Source organism: Schistocerca cancellata, chromosome 4 (assembly GCF_023864275.1).
Source record: "Schistocerca cancellata isolate TAMUIC-IGC-003103 chromosome 4, iqSchCanc2.1, whole genome shotgun sequence".
In the NCBI taxonomy this organism is placed as follows: Eukaryota; Metazoa; Arthropoda; class Insecta; order Orthoptera; family Acrididae; genus Schistocerca; species Schistocerca cancellata.
The window spans coordinates 55,659,395-55,679,154 of NC_064629.1; the positions used below are offsets into that span (position 1 = coordinate 55,659,395).

Sequence of the window (19,760 nt, forward strand, 5' to 3'; positions counted from 1 at the left end):
ACTCAAAGGCCAGGATAAAGGCACCAGTATCAATATGATTGTCCTTCGGGCCCTTCTGAACACACCGAACAAAGTGAACACCCCACCATCCTAGATCGTCCCTTAGTTCCTCATTAGTTTGAATCATGAGGTCCCTGTGAAAAATTACACCTTAAACCATATTCAAAGACAGGTGGGGGGTAATGGACACAAGAATTGTGCCAAGATGGTCACAGGCACGAAGGGCTGCAGACTGGGCAGCTGAAGCAGTTTTTATCAACAATGAACCCAACTGCATCTTTCTCAGAGAATCCACTTCACCAAACTTGTCTTCAATGTGTTCCACAAAAAATAAAGGTTTGCTATTGGTGAAAGTATCCCCATCTGCCCTGGTGCAAACCAGATAGCGGGGCAAAGGTTTCACCCTAGCCAACAATCCTGACCCTCCCCAGGGAGTAGCCATCGAAGCGAAGGCCGAAGGGGCAGAAGAAGCAGCACTAAAAGAATCAATTCCATTCAAAGAGGTGGCCATAGAAAAACAGCCAGAGTTCTGGACCCATATGCGTTTCGTTTGCAAAGTGTCTGCCCCAATACCATCCACTCCGATCAGCGGCTCTCCCCATGGGTGCCACACAGCCACAGCAAGGGCCATCTGGCATGGCAGCCATTGCCGGGAGTTCCAATGCTCCAGGATGACAAGCAAATACTCCTAGTCTTACATGAGTAGGTCATAGCTCAGGTATCAGAAGTGTGATCCCTGTGTTTTCAGGGGGCTCAACCAAAAGGGTACATAGCGACCCCACAATACAGTCTGGCTACCGTGCTGGCTATGTACCCTAGCATCAGACAAAGATGTGAAGGAAAAGATGGAAGGAACTAGGAGGGCACATGCCGGAGACACTAGGTAAGATGCTCTGCCCAAAATGGCTCACACTATGGAATAGAAATTTAATAATGGAGGTCAAACCCCAGATGGGGGACCAGAGGATGTCAAAAGGATGAGGTAATTACTCAACAAAACCAAATCGTAAAGCCAACATAACCAGGAGGATAGTGGGGCCAACATAAACAAGAACACCAAGAGAGGGAGAGGAGAGGGTGGAGAGGAAAGAGCAAGGACAGGAAAGGAGGGGAAGAGAAAGGAAATGCAGCCTGGAAAGAAGGAAGGCTGCAATAGCTCGGGGCCCTGTGCTCGCCATGCACGTACTCATGAAAGGACCACGAGCCCCCTGGGGGGCATCCAGGACTGGTTTCAGGAGAATGAGGATGAATCATCACAGCTCTCCTAGCTACCAAACCAACGGATTGTAATATTATTAAGCCCTTGTGATCTGCTTTGGAGAGGTTGGTTGGTTGATTTGGGGGAGGGGACCAAACAGCAAGGTCATCAGTCCTATCAGATTAGGGAAGAAAATCAGCCCTGCCCTTTCAAAGGAACCATCCTGGCATTTGCCTGAAGCAATTTAGGGAAATCATGGAAAACCTAAATCAGGATGGCCAGACACAGGTTTGAACCATCATCCTCCCAAATGCAAGTCCAGTGTGCTAACCACTGAACCACCTTTCTTGGTTTACTACTTTGGAGAGAAGAGTGCATAATCACTATCCACCTCCATCTTTGTTACCTGATCTTGCCACTATTTTGTAGAAAGAATGGAATAAGAGTTGCATGAAAACCAAACAGGACCTGTATTTATCTATTCTAAGATCAGTGGAAGCCACTTGGAATGGTAACAGTTTCTCTACACCATATTAGGCATTATAATATGTTGCATTGTTGTGCTTTTAAATCTTTGTCCAGTCCCTATAAAGTGTCTTAAGGTATCAGGTGCAAGGAAGGCAGGAGTGGAGAGATTCTAAAGGTCATGAGTTGGATAATGATACCTTATCTAAGATCCCAATTTGACTTACATGTAAGTATCTGCGTGCTCCCACATGGATGGAAAGAAACTGTATACAGAAGAAAGGGAAGGGAATGGGTAAGGACTGCACAAACTGTTGGCTGATTAGCATTACCTTCATCATATGTCAAATATTTAAACAGGTCATGCAATAGGCAGATGAGAGAGTGTTCACAAAATGAAGAAGAAAGACTGGGTAGTGGTGTTGAGGCCAGCATAGATTTAGAGTAGGGTTTTCATGTATGCCATAGATAGCTGGTGTCACACAGGATATAAAGGAATCAGGAGAGGAGAATTTGACTGGATAGCCATAGATTTCTCCAAAGCTTTTGACAGGGTAAATCACATGATACTGTTAACAAAATTTAACTACCTGACTCATAGAAGAGTAGTAAGTTGGGTAACAGCACATAAACACCATATAAAACAGTTAGTGAGGGTGTGTGGCTTTATGTCCCCAGGTATTGGCAATAGAGGTAAGTGTACCATAAGGCAGTTCATTAGGCCCATCGCTGTTTCTGATTTATATCAAAGATGCTGGGAATGGAGTAGTGTCAGAAATAAGGCTGTTTGCTGAGGGCATAAGGAATAGAGGGTATAGAGGAATAGAGGGTATAAGGAATGGAGAGAATTAGAAAAATGAAACATCCTACGCAAGGGCTTAGACATCACCATGAAACTACATTGAGAGAGATCCAATGCTAGCAGGTGTAGAGAAGAGTCAAGTACCAGCTTCACAAGTAGCAAGAGTAGTATAAAAAAGAGTAAGAATTGGAACCAGATAACATCGCAGCTGAACAATAATGTCAATATGTTAGTGGGACCCATCTGGTGGCAAACTATACTGGGTACTGCACATAGTGATGGGTTAAAAAAGACAATGAAGCCTGTACACATGTTAATGAGGGTACTGAAATGTGCAAGAATGGAAACAAAGAATAAAGCCTACTTGTTTCTTGTAAGATCCAGATGGATTACCCTACAAGGAAATGGGTTTTTTCATAGATATAGCTATCATAAGCAGGTGAGGATGCATCAGAAGATACAGATTGCAGATTGATCACATATGAAATGTATTAGAGAAGAAAAGATTAATATTGCAAAACAAGTGTCATGTTCTGTAATTACAAGGGGTAAATACCCGCAGAAGTAAGTATTTGAACTACTTACCATGAGATACCCTCACTCCTTCCTAAGGAACTACCACTAAATTTAAATACTTGGTTCACTAGTTGCAAAATACCCAAGAAAATAAAAGTTATCATAATAGCAAATTTAGTGATAACATGTAAAATGCTGCATAATAAAGCTAAAGTTCATGAAGTAACACAATACATGGCTTCATTGTGGCTCAGTAGTAAAAATAAGTCTGAAGGGTTCAATTTCCACTCAATTCAAAGACATTTTCTATCTGTTAAGATGGAAAATGTGAAGCTGCACCATGCTATGGAGTCCACATCCAATTTTCCAATTGCAGTTCCCCCCCCCCCCCCCCCCTCCCCCTCCCCCCTCCTGCCTAATTGACTTGAAAAACTAGTTCAGATGTTGTAGAAAGGGCGTGCAACCTTCAATAGGCCATCCAAGTAAAGTATTGTGGTGTTAAAATCAGCCTTCAGGTTGAAGACAGCTTTACTAATGTATGGTTCCAATTCTGAGTTAATTGCCCAGAAATATTACCCCATATAACATCAAGGAATGAAATGATCTGAACTAAATGATTTTCAGTGTATCAAAAGTGCTACTGTAGATAATATTTTACATCTATATCTATACTCCACAAACCAACATGCTGATTCATGGACATAAGCTTTTCAGTCTCTAGGAAATTTATTATGTACAACTCAGAATATGTTCTAGAATTCTGCAGCAAACCAATTTTAAGGATACTGATCTGTAATTTTGCAGGCCTGTTCTGTTACTCTTCTTACGTACAGGAGTCACTCGTGATTTTTTCCAGTCACTTTGGACTTTGCACTTGCTGAGAGGTCTGCTATAAATGCAAGCTAAGTAAGGGGCCAATGCCATAGAGTACTCTTTGTAAAACCAAACTAGGATTCCATCTGGACCTGGCAACTTATTTGTTTTCAACTCTCAGTTGACTGCTCAGATGCTGGTATGTTTGTATGATTCTTCAGTGTGAGTGATTTAAATGTGGAACTTGAAACTTTGGCTTTTGTTTAGCTATTTTCAAGTGTCACACCAGAATGGTCAATAAGTGGATGGATGGAAGCCTTAGACCAGCTTGAGCAATTTCACATAGGATCAGAATTTTCTCACATTCTTGACAAGATCTTTTGCTCAAGATCACACATAGATCTTCTCACAGATGCACGAGCCCCTACTAATCTTTGCCTGTCATCATTTGCATGCTTCCTTTTGAACTGAGAGTGCAACAGCCTTTGCTTCCTCAGAATTTTCTGAATGTCTTTGCTAAATCATGGTGGTTCTTTTCCATCTTTAATCCAGTTACTAGCCCCATACTAGTCCAGAGCACAATTTACAATCTGTTTAGACTCTGCCCATAATTCCTCTAAGTACATTACACTGGAATTAAATGAGTGCAATTCAGTGTCTAAGTGAGATATTAACAACTGCTTATCTGCTGTTTGTAGAAGAAACACTCTCCTACCCTTCTTGACTAATTTACTAACTTTTATAACTATAGTTACTATGATTACATCATGATCAGTAATCCCCATCTCTATACTGGCGCCATAATAAGGTCCGGTCTGTTTATAGCCACAAGGTCTAAGATATTTTCCTTGTGTGTAGGCTGCTGAACTAGCTCCTCAACACAGTTTTTGGAAAACATGTTGAAAACAGACTGTCTGTCTGTCTGTACCCCCTGCAACGAATGCATAGATGTCCCAGTATACACTCAGTAGGTTAAAGTCACATCCAACTAGTATTGTGTGATCTGGATTTCTATGCACTACTGGCTGTGGACTTAATTTGAATTACTCTAGAACTGTTACAGCAGAATCAGGTGGCCAGTAAAAACATCCAACAATTAACTTAGTTTCACCTACACCTGTTATATGCAACCAGATACCTTCACTGTCACATTCAATTTCAACCTCAATAGAGGCAATACTTTTGTCAACTGTAATGAACACTCCCTTGCCTTTGGTATCTAATCTGTCCTTCCAATACATGTTCCATGACTGTCTCAATATCTCAGAGGTTTGTACTTCGGGTTTTAGCCAGCTCCCTGTCCCAAGGATAGTTTGAATATGAGAACTTTCCTGGAGTACAGTAAATTCTGGAACTTTGTTATGAACACTTTGAAAATTTACAGATAAAATATTGACAGTCAAAGTGTCTTTGACAGTCAAAGTGTCTGAACTCGGTCTGATGTCCCTATCTGTGAACTGACTGGCGAGCGTTCATCAGAGTATCTCAAACTACCGTCTAGCCTAAAAAACCTCCTTGTGCACTCCACAAGTACTTTGCTACCTTTGTGTAGTGCACCCCTGACCTATCAAGTGGAGTCCTACAATTCTCCATCCAATAACACAGGTCTAAAAATCTGCATCCAAGACCATCACAAAGTCGTCAGAATCTTTGGTGGAGAACTTTCACTTGACTCCAAACCAAAGGAGCTCAATCAACTCTGGGTACAATGGAGCAAATTGCAAGCTCTGCTTGCATTCTGCCAACAGCCTTCACCATCTATGCCAGTCACCTATATGAAATGAGGATGGCCTTAGAACCCACTCGACAAGTATCGTTGGTGCCATTATGAGCCACAACTTGCAGATAACTGCACCATGCATGGTCAACAGCCACAGGGAAGCCTACCTCCACATTTTGGATGAGGTCCCCTGGCAGACAGACCAAGTCTAATTAGTTTCCTTTCCAGCATTGAACGCTATCTTCCTAAGGGGTTCCATTATATGCCTAATGTTGGAGCTCCTGATAACTAGCAACAGGCTTTGATCATCTAAGAGCCCTCTGGCTAATGTAACAAGTTTCTAACAATGTCACCTCCAGGAACTTGTCAAGTTTCTCACATCTGTGGGGCCTAATGAATGTGGCATCAACATATCAAAAGAAACAACTATGCTTTAATGGAGTTGTATGTAAGGAAATGTCCTCAAACCTTTCCATAAATGGGTTTGTAACTGCTTGAGCTAACAGGCCTGCCATTACGACATCACCCATCTGGTCATAATACTGACCATTATCCAAAAAATAAGATGATATATGAGTGTGTCTCAATAACACAATCATGCCACTTCCAAAGGATTGGGATACTAGGTCTAAAGAGCCTTTGACAGACACATTTATAAACTGTGCCACCACATCAGAAATAACTGTAATGTCACTCTTGTTAAGTTAAAGATGATAAATTCAGCTGATAAGATTGGTTGACATCTCGATATGATGTGCACAGTGACCTACATGTGGAGCAAGGAGACTGGCCAAGTACTTCATCAGTTTGTACATTGGTGAACCACTGGTGGATATGAGGTGAAAGAGCATCCCATCCCTATGGATCTTAGGTAGAGCACGAATAATAGGTGATCTTGGTGTCTGAGGGAGAAGATGCTTTACCACACTTTCTTCCAGCTATGAGCCGGTAAGAAGCTCAGATGGGATTTGTATTATTCTCATCATTGTACCATGTGAGATCTTCCAGTAAGCATCTTTGTCCAGTATCATGCATCACAGTCCATGTGTTCCATAATTATATGTGTCAACATATAATTATATGTGTCAACAAGAGGAACCACAATGCTCTCATCACTGCATAGTATGTGCATTCAACATTTTTACATTATGTATCTCTAAGGGGAAGAAGTGTGGTGCAACTTTAAATATATGGGAAAACTGTGTGTGAAGAAGACTAATTTATTGAATTCACTATCCTTCCTGCTATGATGCTATTGTGACACAAAGATGATTCCACAATGACTCCACCATCTCCAGAGGGACTTTTCAACATGCCAGCTTCATCCTACTACAAGAAAATATATAACACAACAGGAAGCAGATGGATGTAAAGGGATGTGCTCTTATGGCCTTGTGTCTCCAACTATCAAGGGATGTCACAGCCTTGGACTGGTACTAGGCCAACAAGGCTATGGTTTCCCAAAAAATGTCAATAAGGAAACAAACAATGGAGAAGCAGAAATGGAAATTAGCTGGTTTTCACAATGACATGGTGCAGACCATAGATCCTCTGAACACGCTGTCACCAATTTGGCAGTCAGAGACATAGATGCAGGTGTCATGTCCTCATTTTAAAAAAGTACTTATCTTTGTTCCTTTGCCACGGGCTGAGGGACTTCCCTGTCTGTGGAATAATAAGTGGCATTGAACAAGCAGCCTGTAAGTTTGTCAATGAAATGGCTGCTGAATTACATCATGGAATCAGCTACATCCTCATGAAAGCAAAGCCACCAGCACCAAATGTGACCTAGTCTGAGTACAATGCCCTGCACACCTTATGCAATTATAAAAGCATTGTGGTTCTTCCTGCTGACAAGGGTAATGCAGCTGTAATTGTGAAACACACAGACTATGATATGAATCTCTACACACTAGTGGATAAAGACACTTACCAAAAGTCCTGAAGTGACACCAACACCAAAAATAATAAAAGTTACGTTTGAGCTTCTTATGTATTCATCACTGGAACTAAATTTGGTCAAGCATCTTCTCCCTCACTCGCCAAGACAACCTACTGCACCACCTCATAAAAAAAATGAAGCACCTCAGAAGGGGAGGAGGACACTAAATGAAACTTGACAGGTTGAATGGGTATGTGATGTTACTGTGAAATGCAAACTTTTGTATTTGGACATGCCATCCTTATATATATATTATATGTTGAAAAATAGCACCACATTATTGCCCCAGGAGAGGTAACACGTGAGGATGCAACATGTCCATGACATACTCTTGTGCCATCAGAGTACTCCTAATCAACACTAGCTGTGACCTGAAATTGTACCTTATGGCTCAAGACACCATGATGCTAGGAATAACACTTCTGTGCCTCTCCAAGATATTGGAATAATGTGACCTTTACCCATGTCCAGGAAAGTGCAGAACCATGAATCATCAATGAACACAATATGATGCCATTCATTGGAAGTCCAAGCTTTCCAGTCACGGGATCACTCCTAGTGCACCCATATGTGTCGTGGTGTCAATGGCAGCCTACCCGTTGGATGGTAATTCCCCCGTCTTGCTGCTGCTAGTCTCCAGGCCACAGTGTGGGATGACACAGAATGTTGCAAGGAGTTCTTTGCTTGTTCCTGGATGGCAGTCAAAGATATAAAGTGCTTATAATGTGCTTGGTGCACAATACAGTGATACTCTCTTGTGGTAGTCAGGCCTACCCTCATGTTCCCACAAATTCCAACACTGAGATGCTGTCACATCCAAATGTCTCATAAATCTTCATATTGTGCAGTTCTACCAACCAGCCTATGGAGAGCCTCAGTCAGATCCCTTTCAAACAAGATCAGGCACTGATAATGCTGTCTTGGTCAAATACGCAGTCCCTCCATGTCCTTCACAATGATCAGTCAACATCTGGTGCTGTTCATATCCTACCAGGTCTGGTAACAACACTAAACACGAACAACACAAATGCACTCTGATGGTCATTCTACATGTCAAAGAGAACTGTAATTCTAGTGATTTACATACTAGCTGATGGTGTGTGCATGTGCAAAGTTACATTGACATATGACTATGACTATAGAGCGCTTAATTTTTTTTTCTCTTTTTTTTTCACACAGTGTACTGAGTGAGGTGATGCAGTGGTTAGCGCACTTGACGCATTCAGGAGGATGATGCATTCTGGTTGGCCAAACTTAGGTTTCCTGTGATTTCCCTAAATCACTCCAGGCACTTACAAGGATGATTCCTTTGAAAGGGCACGGCCAATTTCCACCCCCATCCTTTATGAAATCTGAGCTTGTGCTCAATCTGTAATTACCTTGATGTTGACGGGATTTTAAACCCAATCTCCTCCCTCCCCCCCCCCCTTCCCCACACACACACACACACACACATAGTGTATTTATGCACTACCTAAGATCCACAAGGGTGGGATGCCCTTTCATCATTGTATAAACCATTGGTTCAATGACATACAAACCTGGTGAAGTATTTGGCAAATCTCGTAGCTCCACATGTGGGTCATTGTGCACATCATATCAAGATGTCAACCAGTTTTATCAGCTGAATTTATCATTTTTTACTTAACAAGGGTGACATTATGGTCAGTTTTCATGTGGTGGCACTGTTTGTAAATGTGCCTATCAAAGACTCTTTAGACCTAGTATCCCAATTCTTTGGAAGTGACATGGTTGTGCTTGAGACACACTCTTATATCATCCTATTTTTTCAATAATGGCCAGTATTATGACCAGATGGATGGTATTGTGATGGGAGGCCTGTTAGCTCAATCAGCTACAAAACCCTTTATGGATAGGTTTGAGGATATTTCCTTAGATATGACTCCATTAAAGATAGTTGTTTCTGTCAATGCATTGTTCTTCATTTGGGTCCACAGTCTTGTAAAACTGGAAGAGTTCCTCGAACATCTTATCTCAACAGCATTAACAGTAACATCCAATTCACTATGAAGTAGAAAAAATATGATCCTTGTCCTTCCTAGATGTCCTTGTCCACCACAAATGTTATGAATGCCTTTGCTGTAGCACCTAGAAAAGATCAATGTACATCGATCTGTCCTTGTGTTCTGTCGGCCATCGTCACCTGATAGATATGTACACTGTGATACATTCCTTGCTGCATTTGGCAAGAATGATACTGTACACCAGCAACCTTAAATCATATCGTCCAGAAATAGTATACAAGAGCATATCAGCAGCTCATCAGAAATCATTCCTCTTAAAAATGGCCAATGATCATTTGAACAGGTTCACAGTATTTTAACATGGTTGAAAGCCCAACAGCATTTCATTCAGTGTTAATGGATGTGAGATTCTGCATTCTTACAACTTTGTGGAGAGATACTTGTATTACTGTAAAGTTATAGTGTCATGTCCATCTCAAAATTTCAAGTTCATAATGGAGAAATACTTGGTTTTTTACTGTTCCATAGGATTTTATAATTGGATGCCTTTTTTACAATATTGTCTTGCTTCTTATGTTGTTATCTTTTAACAAATAATCTGCTCACAGTTATATGATTCCTTATCTCAGCAATGTCCTTATAAATATCAAGCTGTACTCTATTTTAAATATGTTTATCTTTCCAGGTTCCTGTGTCATTACTTCTGACCTCATCAATACAATGGACAATGCTACAAACACCATCCTGCTGACAGAAAATTACACTTTGGTTGCAGCGCATTGTTACGTAGCCCCAAGATTTGCTATATTAATAAAGAAATTGCCTGAAACTAAAACTCTGGTAATACTTTACAATGAACAAAAAAAAAACTATTTTAATGAGGCTATCTAGTGATACTGAGTATAGTTGGTTGTTACTCTGAAGAATGTTGATGCAAAGATTCTAAGTTATCATGTATGTAAGTCATATTTAGTTTTTAATGCTGTTTGTATGTGTCTATCAGGCATCAGCTGAGTGTGAGGTGTTGTACTTCCCTATTTTTGTTGGTTTTAAATTGTGCTGGAAGAAAAAACTAAATATAAGTTGCTCTACTTTGTACAAATGGTGGAGATATGTCAATCTGTCAAGATTTCATATCAACTGTGTTTCGAAACTGCAATATGAGTACATCACTACATGTATTACATAAGACAGCTGTTGTGACCTCTTTCATTTCATTATAAATGCTTTATGCATAATATTTAGGTGTTTTTAAAATATTGCTGTACTTTATCACTTCAGAATAAACAATCACTAGTAACGCTAGTAAGGGTCATATTCACCTTAAAACTATTTTCCATGTTTGTACATACCGGGCGTTATGGTTAAACTGATGGTGTTCCCAGTGTTGCGGTGCAGGCTGTACACATCACAGGATGCTGAAACATCATAGGTATGTTCATTAATTGGTGCGCTCATGGAGTATGCCAAAAAAATTAATAGTTTCACTTTGTGCCAGCAGGTGAAAATATGGCACTGTAAGCAGTCAGAATGTGTCATGTTTCCTATTTTGATGTCAGTATGCTGTTTGTTGCTTGGCAACATGTGTTAATTTCTTTTTTGAAGTGAGTGTTGGTGTAAAGGATCAAGAAGGTTCAAGTTTTCCGTGTGAAAGCAATTGCTACTGGGAAGAAAGAATGTGCACTGCTGGTAAAGTCGTTATATCATAACAACAGCAATAGCAATGCTGCTTTGCAGGAATATCACTGACAGGAGCTGCTGTGAAGAGACCCTATATCAAGAAATGAGCTAAAGAATATAATGAAGAAATTTGAAGAAACAGGTGAATTAGGTGCAACAGGGGGAGAGAAGTGACCCATCCCCATGGCAGCTATTGATGAAGTTGCTGTAGCTATAGCTGACCAAGCAGCCCATGTCTCAAATTCTGCAGCCAGTGCTCAAACTGTGTCATAGAAGTCCTCTCTACCCTGAGCAACAGTTCAAAATTATTTTTTGGCACATTTTACACTGGTATTCCTACAAGATTCAGAATTCACACCAAATACCATGACTCTGCTCATCGTTTTCTGGCACACATGGAAATGGATGACAACTGGCTGAGGAATATTGTTTAGACAGACAAGGGACATTTTGCCCTACATGGTGCTGTGAATGCACAGAACTGTCACATGTGGTGTTGTACTGAGCCACATATTGTGCAAGAACATCCACTACACTCAGTTTTTGTGACTGTATGGTGTGGTTTTGCAAGATCATTCATTCTCAGTCCATTTGTCTTTGAGGAGAAAACACCTCATGGACCTGTTAGGTGTACAGTGACATCGGCACATTATAAGAACGGCCTTGTGCAACACGATTCCAGCTTTGCAAGAACACAACTGTGTCCATACCACTATTTTCACACAAGATGTGGTGACACCATGTTTCACTAGCCAGGTAAGAGATTTGCTTCGAGAAACCTTTGGTAACGATTGCATTATCTCTAGGCAATTTCAAGATATGTGACCTCCCAGGTCTTCCGATCTAAATCCGTGTGACTTATCGTTGTGGAGATATCTGAAAGATCGTGTCTATCAGGGATGTATCTAGATTCTTCCTGATACAAAGGACAGCATACCTCAACATATCACTCTGATTACACTGGATATGCTATGACTAACTATCAACTGTGCTGTGTTATGGATGCAGCATGTTGCTGAGTCAAGAGACCATATTAAACATGTTTTAATTTGTGACCATGTCCTAATAAATGTGCTAGAACCACCATTATCATGTATGTGACTGATCATTTCTCCCCTTTTCCTGCACCCACGCTACATTCTGACTGCTTACAGAGCCATATTTTCAGCTGGTGGCAGAAAGTGGAACTATTATTTTTTCAGCATACTCCACAAGCGCACCAATTAATGAACACACAGACAATGTTTCAATATCCTATGATGTATTCAACCCACACTGTAGCACTTGGAACTCCACCAAGTTTTTATAACCACCTGGTACATGTTGACAAAGCAATAATTCTTCCCTCTTTCATTTACAGGCTGCAAGAATTTATGCTTGGGAGTACTGCACAGAAATTATACCTACAACAGAAGGAAACTATGAAATAACTGTCAATGGGGAGGCAGTTCCTGCAAAAAGTGGACAATATTATTATCCTGATGACTTGGAGCTACATGATTTGAAGTAAATTCATATTTTTGTCTTGAACATTAATCATTTGTCTTGAACATTTGAAGTATTATATGTAAATCACAAAGGGGGTGTTTCTGGAATAATCATTTAAGCACTTTGGTAATTTGCCTCAATGAATTAAATTAAATTAGTTTTATTGTTTATTACTGAGTGTTCCCTCACAAAAAAGCCCACATAGTTGAATCAGTAGTGCACTTTTTATCAGATTCAGTGTTCGTAAGTTGAGTCTCTTGAAGCTCTAAAGCTTTCTTTGCATGGCTTCCTTTACAAATTAGTTGTTTTAGTTCTTCTGTGTCATTTTGTTTGATAAGAAGGAAAGTGTTATTTACTTGTAGATGCACATTAAGTTCACATTATTTTATTGTGATACTGTTTCATTTAGAGCACAAAATGTTAACACTTGGTCTGAGTGATTACCATGAGTAGTTGTTCAATGTTGTGTGAGTTATCATCATTTGACATATCTGCACCCCTCCAACGCAGAAATGAATTACAAGGAGGATTTCAACATGCATTAGAGAGAGGGTAGGGCAGTTGGAAGGTTGGATGGCAGCAAGGGGGTGGGGTGGGAAAAAAAAATAATCACGTAGCACTATTGGCCAGGAGGCCCCATCTGGGGAAGTTCGGCCGCCAAGTGCAGGTCTTATTTCAGTCAATGCCACATTGGGCGACTTGTGTGCTGGTGATGAGGATGAAATGATAACCAGGACAACACAACACCCAGTCCATGACTATAGAAAATCTCTAACACAGCTGAGAATCAAACCCAGGCCCACTGCACGGTAGGCAAGAACATTACCACTCAGGTAAGCAGGTGGACGAGGTGGAAAAGAAGGAAGTAAAAAGACTGAAGGTGCTTTGGTGGAATAGAGGGCTGTGTAGTGGTGGAATGGGACCAGCTAAGGGGCTTGATGGGTACGGATGGCAACTAATGAAGGTTGAGGCCAGGAGGGTCAGGAACATAGGATATATTGCAGGGAGAGTTCCCACATGTGCAGTTCATAAAGGCTGATGTTGATGGGAAGGATCCAGATGGCACAGGCTGTGAAGCAGTCAATGAAATGAAGAATGTCGTGTTGGTTGGCATGCTCAGTAATGGAGTGGTCCAGCTGTTTCTTGGACACAGTTTATGGGTGGACATTCATGTGGGCAGACAGCTTGTTGGATGTTATTCCCATATACAGTGCAGCACAGTGGTTGCAACTTAGCTAGTAGATCACATGACTTGTTTCACAGGTAGCCATGCCTTTAATGGGAATAGGTGATGCTTGTGACTGGACTAGAGAAGATGGTGGTAGGGTGCTGTATTGGACAGGTCTTGCTTCTAATTATAGGGATATGAGACAGAAGGCAAAGGGTTGGGAGTAGGTGTTGTGTAGGGATGGATGAGGATATTGTGTAGGTTCAGTGGGTGGCAAAAATATCGCTGTCAGAGGGGTGAGAAGGATAGTGGATAGGACATTCCTCATTTGAGTACAGGGTGAGAGGTAGTCAAAACCCTTGTGGAGAATATGATTCAGTTGTTCCAGCCCTGGGTTGTTCTGCATCATGAGGAAAATGCTCCTCTGTGGCTGGACGATGAAACTTTGGAAGGTGGTGGGCAATTGGAGAGATAAGGCATGGGAAATCTGTTTTGTACAATGTTGGGAGGGTAATTAAGGTCTGTGAAGGCCTCAGTGAGACCATCAGTATATTTCAAAAGGAATCACTTGCCACTACAGATGCAATGGGCACAGGTGGCTAGCCTGTATGGAAGGGACTTCTTGGTATGGAATGGATGGAAGCTTTCAAAGTGGAGGTGTTGCTGGTGGTTGGTAGGTTTGATATGGATAGAGGTGCTGATGTAGCTGTCTTTGACGTGAAGGTCGACATCAAGGAAGGTGGCTTGTTGAGTAGAAGGACCAGGTGAAGTGAAAGGGGGAGAAGTAGTTGAGATTCTGGAGAGATGTGGATAGGGTGTCCTCACCCTCAGTCCAGATCATGAAGATGTCATCAATGAATTTTAACCAGGTGAGGGTTTTGGGATTATGGATGTTTAGGAAGGATTCTTATAGGTGGCCCATGAATAGGTTAGCATAGTATGGTGACATGAGGGTGCCCATAGCTGTACCCCGGATTTCTTTGTAGGTAATGCCTTCAAAAGAGAAGTAATTGTGGGTGAGTATGTAGTAGGTCATGGCAACTTGGAAGGGGATTGTCAGTTTGGAATCCTTTGTGCATAGGGAAAGGCAGTGTTCAATAGTGGCAAGGCCAAGGGCATTAGAGATGTTAGTGTAAATGGAGGTGGCATCAGCAGTGACAAGCAGGGCACCATGTGGTAAAGGAACAGGAACTTTGGAGAGTGGGTGAAGGAAATGGTTGGTCTCTTTTATACAGGATGTCCCATTTATCCTGACCACCATAAATAACTGTTTGTCTAGATGCAAATTACAAACTGTTTCAAGCAAATATTCTTTAGCCATCAAGCGGACATCAGTCAGCATGATTGCTTTTGTTGTAGCTTTGTTTTTTACAAAGATATGAACAGTGGCGTGACTTTTTTAAATGGCACCCTGTATTTTTTATTTGGTAATTCATTTCCTCTTCTAAAGACCTATTCAAAAATGTATCACAGTGTACCATTCATTGTAACACAATGGTATTAATTACATAACACAACAATGACTTTGAGCCCGGGATCACAAACTCATCCACTTGCTGGAGTTGTCAGAAAGCAAATGAAAACCAAGTAAAAACATAACACAAAATTGACTTTGACTCTCCTGTACCACTGGCCAGGTGTAGAACATTCAAAAGTGCTCAAAGTGGTGACCCTTGATACAGATACACTGGTGCACTCATTGAATGAAAGAATTATTTACTGCTTCCAGTGTTGTCTGCTGAAGAGAATTACAAGCAAGCACAATACATTCCTGTATGTCCTCTGGAGTTGTTGGAATATTGTGACAGACAATGTCTTTAATGCATCCCCAAACAAAAAAGTCCAGAGGATTTAAATCAGGATCCCTAGCAGGCCAAGTAACTGTTTGTCCTCGACCAGTCCATCTGGCAGGATACCTTCAGTTCAGAACATAACGTGCACACAAGGCATTATGTGCTGGGCATCCATCGTGTTGATACTACATAAGCATTCTGGTTCTTAGCAGCACTTCATCCAGAAGAGGAGGAAGAATTCATCTGAGAAAGTTGGCATACACTGTGCTGTTTAGATTACCATTGATGAAATAAGGGCCAATAATTGTAGTAGTAAGCATCCCACATCAGATGTTAGCTCTCCACTGACACTGATGTTCCACCTGTCTAAGCCATCGTGGGTTGTCACTGGACCAATAATGGATGTTCCTTGTATTTATCTGTCCTTTGTTTGAGAAGGAACATTCATTGGTAAATAGAACATTGGAGAAGAAGTTCGGGTTGGCAAGGATTTGCTCCTGCGCCCACTGACAGAACTGTACACAATTCTGGAAATCATTCCCATGCAATTGTTGATGTAGGTGTACATGGGAAGGATGGAACCAATGACATGTAAGATTATGCTGTACACTGGTTTTAGGAATGCCAATCTCATGTTCAAGCTGCCATCTGCTCACAAGCAGATTCATAGCAACGGAAGCGAGAACAGTAACTTCGGCAGCTTTGTCTGTGCAAGTGCTACAACAACTGCGTTGTTGTGGGTTGAAACTTCCTGCTTCCTGAAGTGTTGCAACAAGATGAGAAAACATCCACTGGGAAGGTGGGTTCTTGTCAGGATATCGCTCTCTGTACAGCTCCACTACCCTGTAGCATTTCGTCTACCTTCAACAACAACAATAAAAGAGATGGTATGTCGATGCAGTTTGTAGGAAGGACAGCCTTTACTGTATGCCTACTCTGCACTACAGTATTTAAAAGGACTAAACTACTGTACTAAATGTATCTGTACATAAGAAAACAGTATTGCAATTACTGTTCTGGTAACTTACATTCCCCGCCGATGAGTAGCATTTCTACCTTCTCTTCGTTGGTGTACATTCTACTCACACTACTCTTCAACTGACAATGGTTGACGGAATGACAGGTGTGCATTCTGCTTATGTTTACATTTGTCCTCTGTCAACGTCAGCACGTGGATGTGTTCTATTACCCCAAGTACCTGCACTAAGTGCTGGGATCGTTACGTCAATGTTGTGTTATGTAATTTATGACATTGTGTTTCAGTGAAGGGTACACTGTGATACATTTTTGAATAGGTCTTTAGGAGAGGAAATGAATTACCGAATAAAAAATACAGGGTGTCATTTGAAAAAGTCATACCGCTGTTCATATCTTTGTAAAAAACAAAGCTACAACAAAGGCAATCATGCTGATTGATGTCTCCCTGATGGCTAAAGAACATTGGCTTGAAACATTTTGTAATTTGCATCTGGACAAACAGTTATTTATGGTGGTCAAGATAAATGAGACACACTGTATAGGGGAGTAGGTTGTGGGTAATAGACTGAAGGTGTTAGTCTGCTGAAGATATTGGTCTGCAAAAGCAGAGATTCTCTCAGTGGGGGCACAGTAACTGGCCACAGTGGGGCATCCTGGGTGGTTGGGTTTATGAACTTCAGGAAGCATACAGAATGTATGGGTGCAAGGAATGGTAGGGGTGAGGAGAGAGATGGGCTCAGGGGAGAGTTTCTGGGATGGGCCTATGGATTTGAGGAGAGACTGGACAACCTGCTGGAGTTATGGAATGGGGTCACTGTGTCAGGGTTTGTATGTGGATGAATCTGACACATGTACCCCACCCTCAAAAACTACCTCCCCTACCACACAGAATTCAGAACCTAAACAGACCCAAAAACACAGTGCTGAACTTCTGGCCTAAAATCTTACCCCATAGAAGTATCAGTCCTTTCCAGAGGCCTTACCTTTTGCCCCACTCCCAAATTCAATCACACTGAATTTGTTAAAGACCTTCGCTCCTTCTCCTGGTTCCTACAGTGGAAACACTTTTTCACCACCAACCCTACCAATCAGACTAAATCTAAGATCAATGTTGAACCCTGCCTGACTCAGTGCTCTCCTCCTTCCAGCTGTGATCCATCCCCACTGCCCCCAATCACCCCCTGTTAACCTTCCAGAATTTCTTAACATCAAACATTGTCTCACCATTATTCCCCAAATCCCTCAAAATACAAGCTAACCTTACATCCACAGAAAGAACTGCTGTCCACCACCTATTGATCACAACCTTATTTTCCTACCTGTTGACAAAGGCTCCACCACTGTGGTTTTGAACCACAATGATTGCGTGGAAGAAGGATTCTGCCAGCTGTCAGAATCATCCACTTACAAACTCTGTCACAGTGACCTCATTCCAGAAATGCAGCAGGTTGTCCAGTCTCTCCTCAAATCGGTAGGCTCATCCTAGAAACTCTCCCCAGAGTCCATCTCTCTCCTCACTCCTGCCATTCCCCACTCTCTTACCTTCTACATGCTCCCTAAAGTCCATAAACCCAATCATCCTGGATTCCCCATTGTAGCTGGCTACCATGCACCCACTGACAGAATCTCTGCCCTCACAGACCGACATCTTCAGCCTGTTACCCACAACGAACTCTCCTGTATAAGAGATACCAACCATTTCCTCCATCGGCCCTCTATAGTTCCTGTTCCTTTACCACATGGTGCCCACCTTGTCATTATGGATGCCATCTCCATTTGCACTAACATCCCTAATGCCCTTGGTCTTATTGCTATTGAACAATACCTTTCCCCATACCTGACAGATTCCAAACCAACAACATGCTTCCTAGTCGCCATGACCAACTATATCCCCACCCACAATTACTTCTCCTTTGAAGGCATTATCTACAAAGAAATCCGGGGTATGGCTATGGGCATCTGCGTGGCACCATCCTATGCCAACCATTCATGGGCCATCCTAAACACCCAGAATCCCAAAACCCTCATCAGCTTCAGACTCATTGATGATATCTGCATGACCTGGATTGAGGATGACAATACCCTATCAGCATTCCTCCAGAACCTCAACACCTCCCCCATTCACTTCACCTGGTCCTACTCAACTCGACAAACCACTTTCCTAGATGTTGACCTCCACCTCAAAGATGGCTACATCAGTACCTCTGTGCATATCAAACCTACCAACCACCATCAATACCTCCACTTTGAAAGCTGCCACCCATTCCATACCAAGAAGTGACTTTTGCATCTGTAGTGGCAAGTGATCCCTCTTGAAATAAACCGAGAGTTTCATTGAAGCCTTCACAGACCATAATTACTCTCCCAACCTTGTACAAAAACAGATCTCCCATGCCTTATCTCTTCAGCCATACACCACCTCCCAAACACCCACTGTCTGGCCACAGGGGAGCATTCCCCTCGTCACTTAGTACCCACTATCCTTCCCACTCGTCCCACAGTGGTATTCTGGCATGCACCGAACCTACACAATATCCTCAACCATTCCTACACAACCCCTACTCCCAGACCCTTGCCTCATAGCTCACACCACTGTAATTAGATGCAAGACCTGTCCCATGTATCCTCCCACCACCACCATCTCCTTCTCCAGTCTGGTCACAATTCCATCAAGGGCAGGGCTACCTGTGAAACCAGTCATGTGATATTCAAGCTAAGTTGCAACCACTGTACTGCATTCTACATGGGAATGACATCCAACAAGCTGTCTGCCCACATGAATGTCCACCGAAAAACTGTGTCCAAGAAACATCTGGACCACTCCATTGCTGACCATGCCACCCAACATGACATTATTCATTTCAATGACTGCCTCACAGCCTGTGCCACCTGGACTCTTCCCACTGACACCAGATTTTCTGAATTGTGCACGTGGGAACTCTCCTTGCAATATATCCTATGTTCCCATAACCCTTCTGGTCTCAGCCATCATTAATCATTATCCTTACTCATTGAGCCCCTCGCTGTTCCCATTCCAGCATTACACAGCCCTCTATTCCAAGTATTTTAACACAAATTTTGCAGCTGTGGAGGAACTTGTGTTGGCCAGATAAGCTACCTAGATGAAGAATGGTGCTAGAAATGTCAGTGTGAAACATGGTTTTCACTACCTACAAAATCTATGATCGTGCTAAATTACACACACATCTTGT

The 19,760-nt window shown here is 41.9% G+C and overlaps 1 protein-coding gene across 1 annotated transcript in view; it reads left to right on the forward strand.

Annotated features, from left to right (window-relative positions):
- Positions 1-19,760, forward strand: part of LOC126183224 (uncharacterized) — a 679,892-nt gene that overhangs the window by 658,249 nt on the left and 1,883 nt on the right. The window contains exons 21-22 of the mRNA XM_049925008.1: positions 10,127-10,281; positions 12,482-12,627. Coding sequence (XP_049780965.1) covers positions 10,127-10,281; positions 12,482-12,627 — 301 coding nt within the window. The remainder of the gene's footprint in view (positions 1-10,126; positions 10,282-12,481; positions 12,628-19,760) is intronic.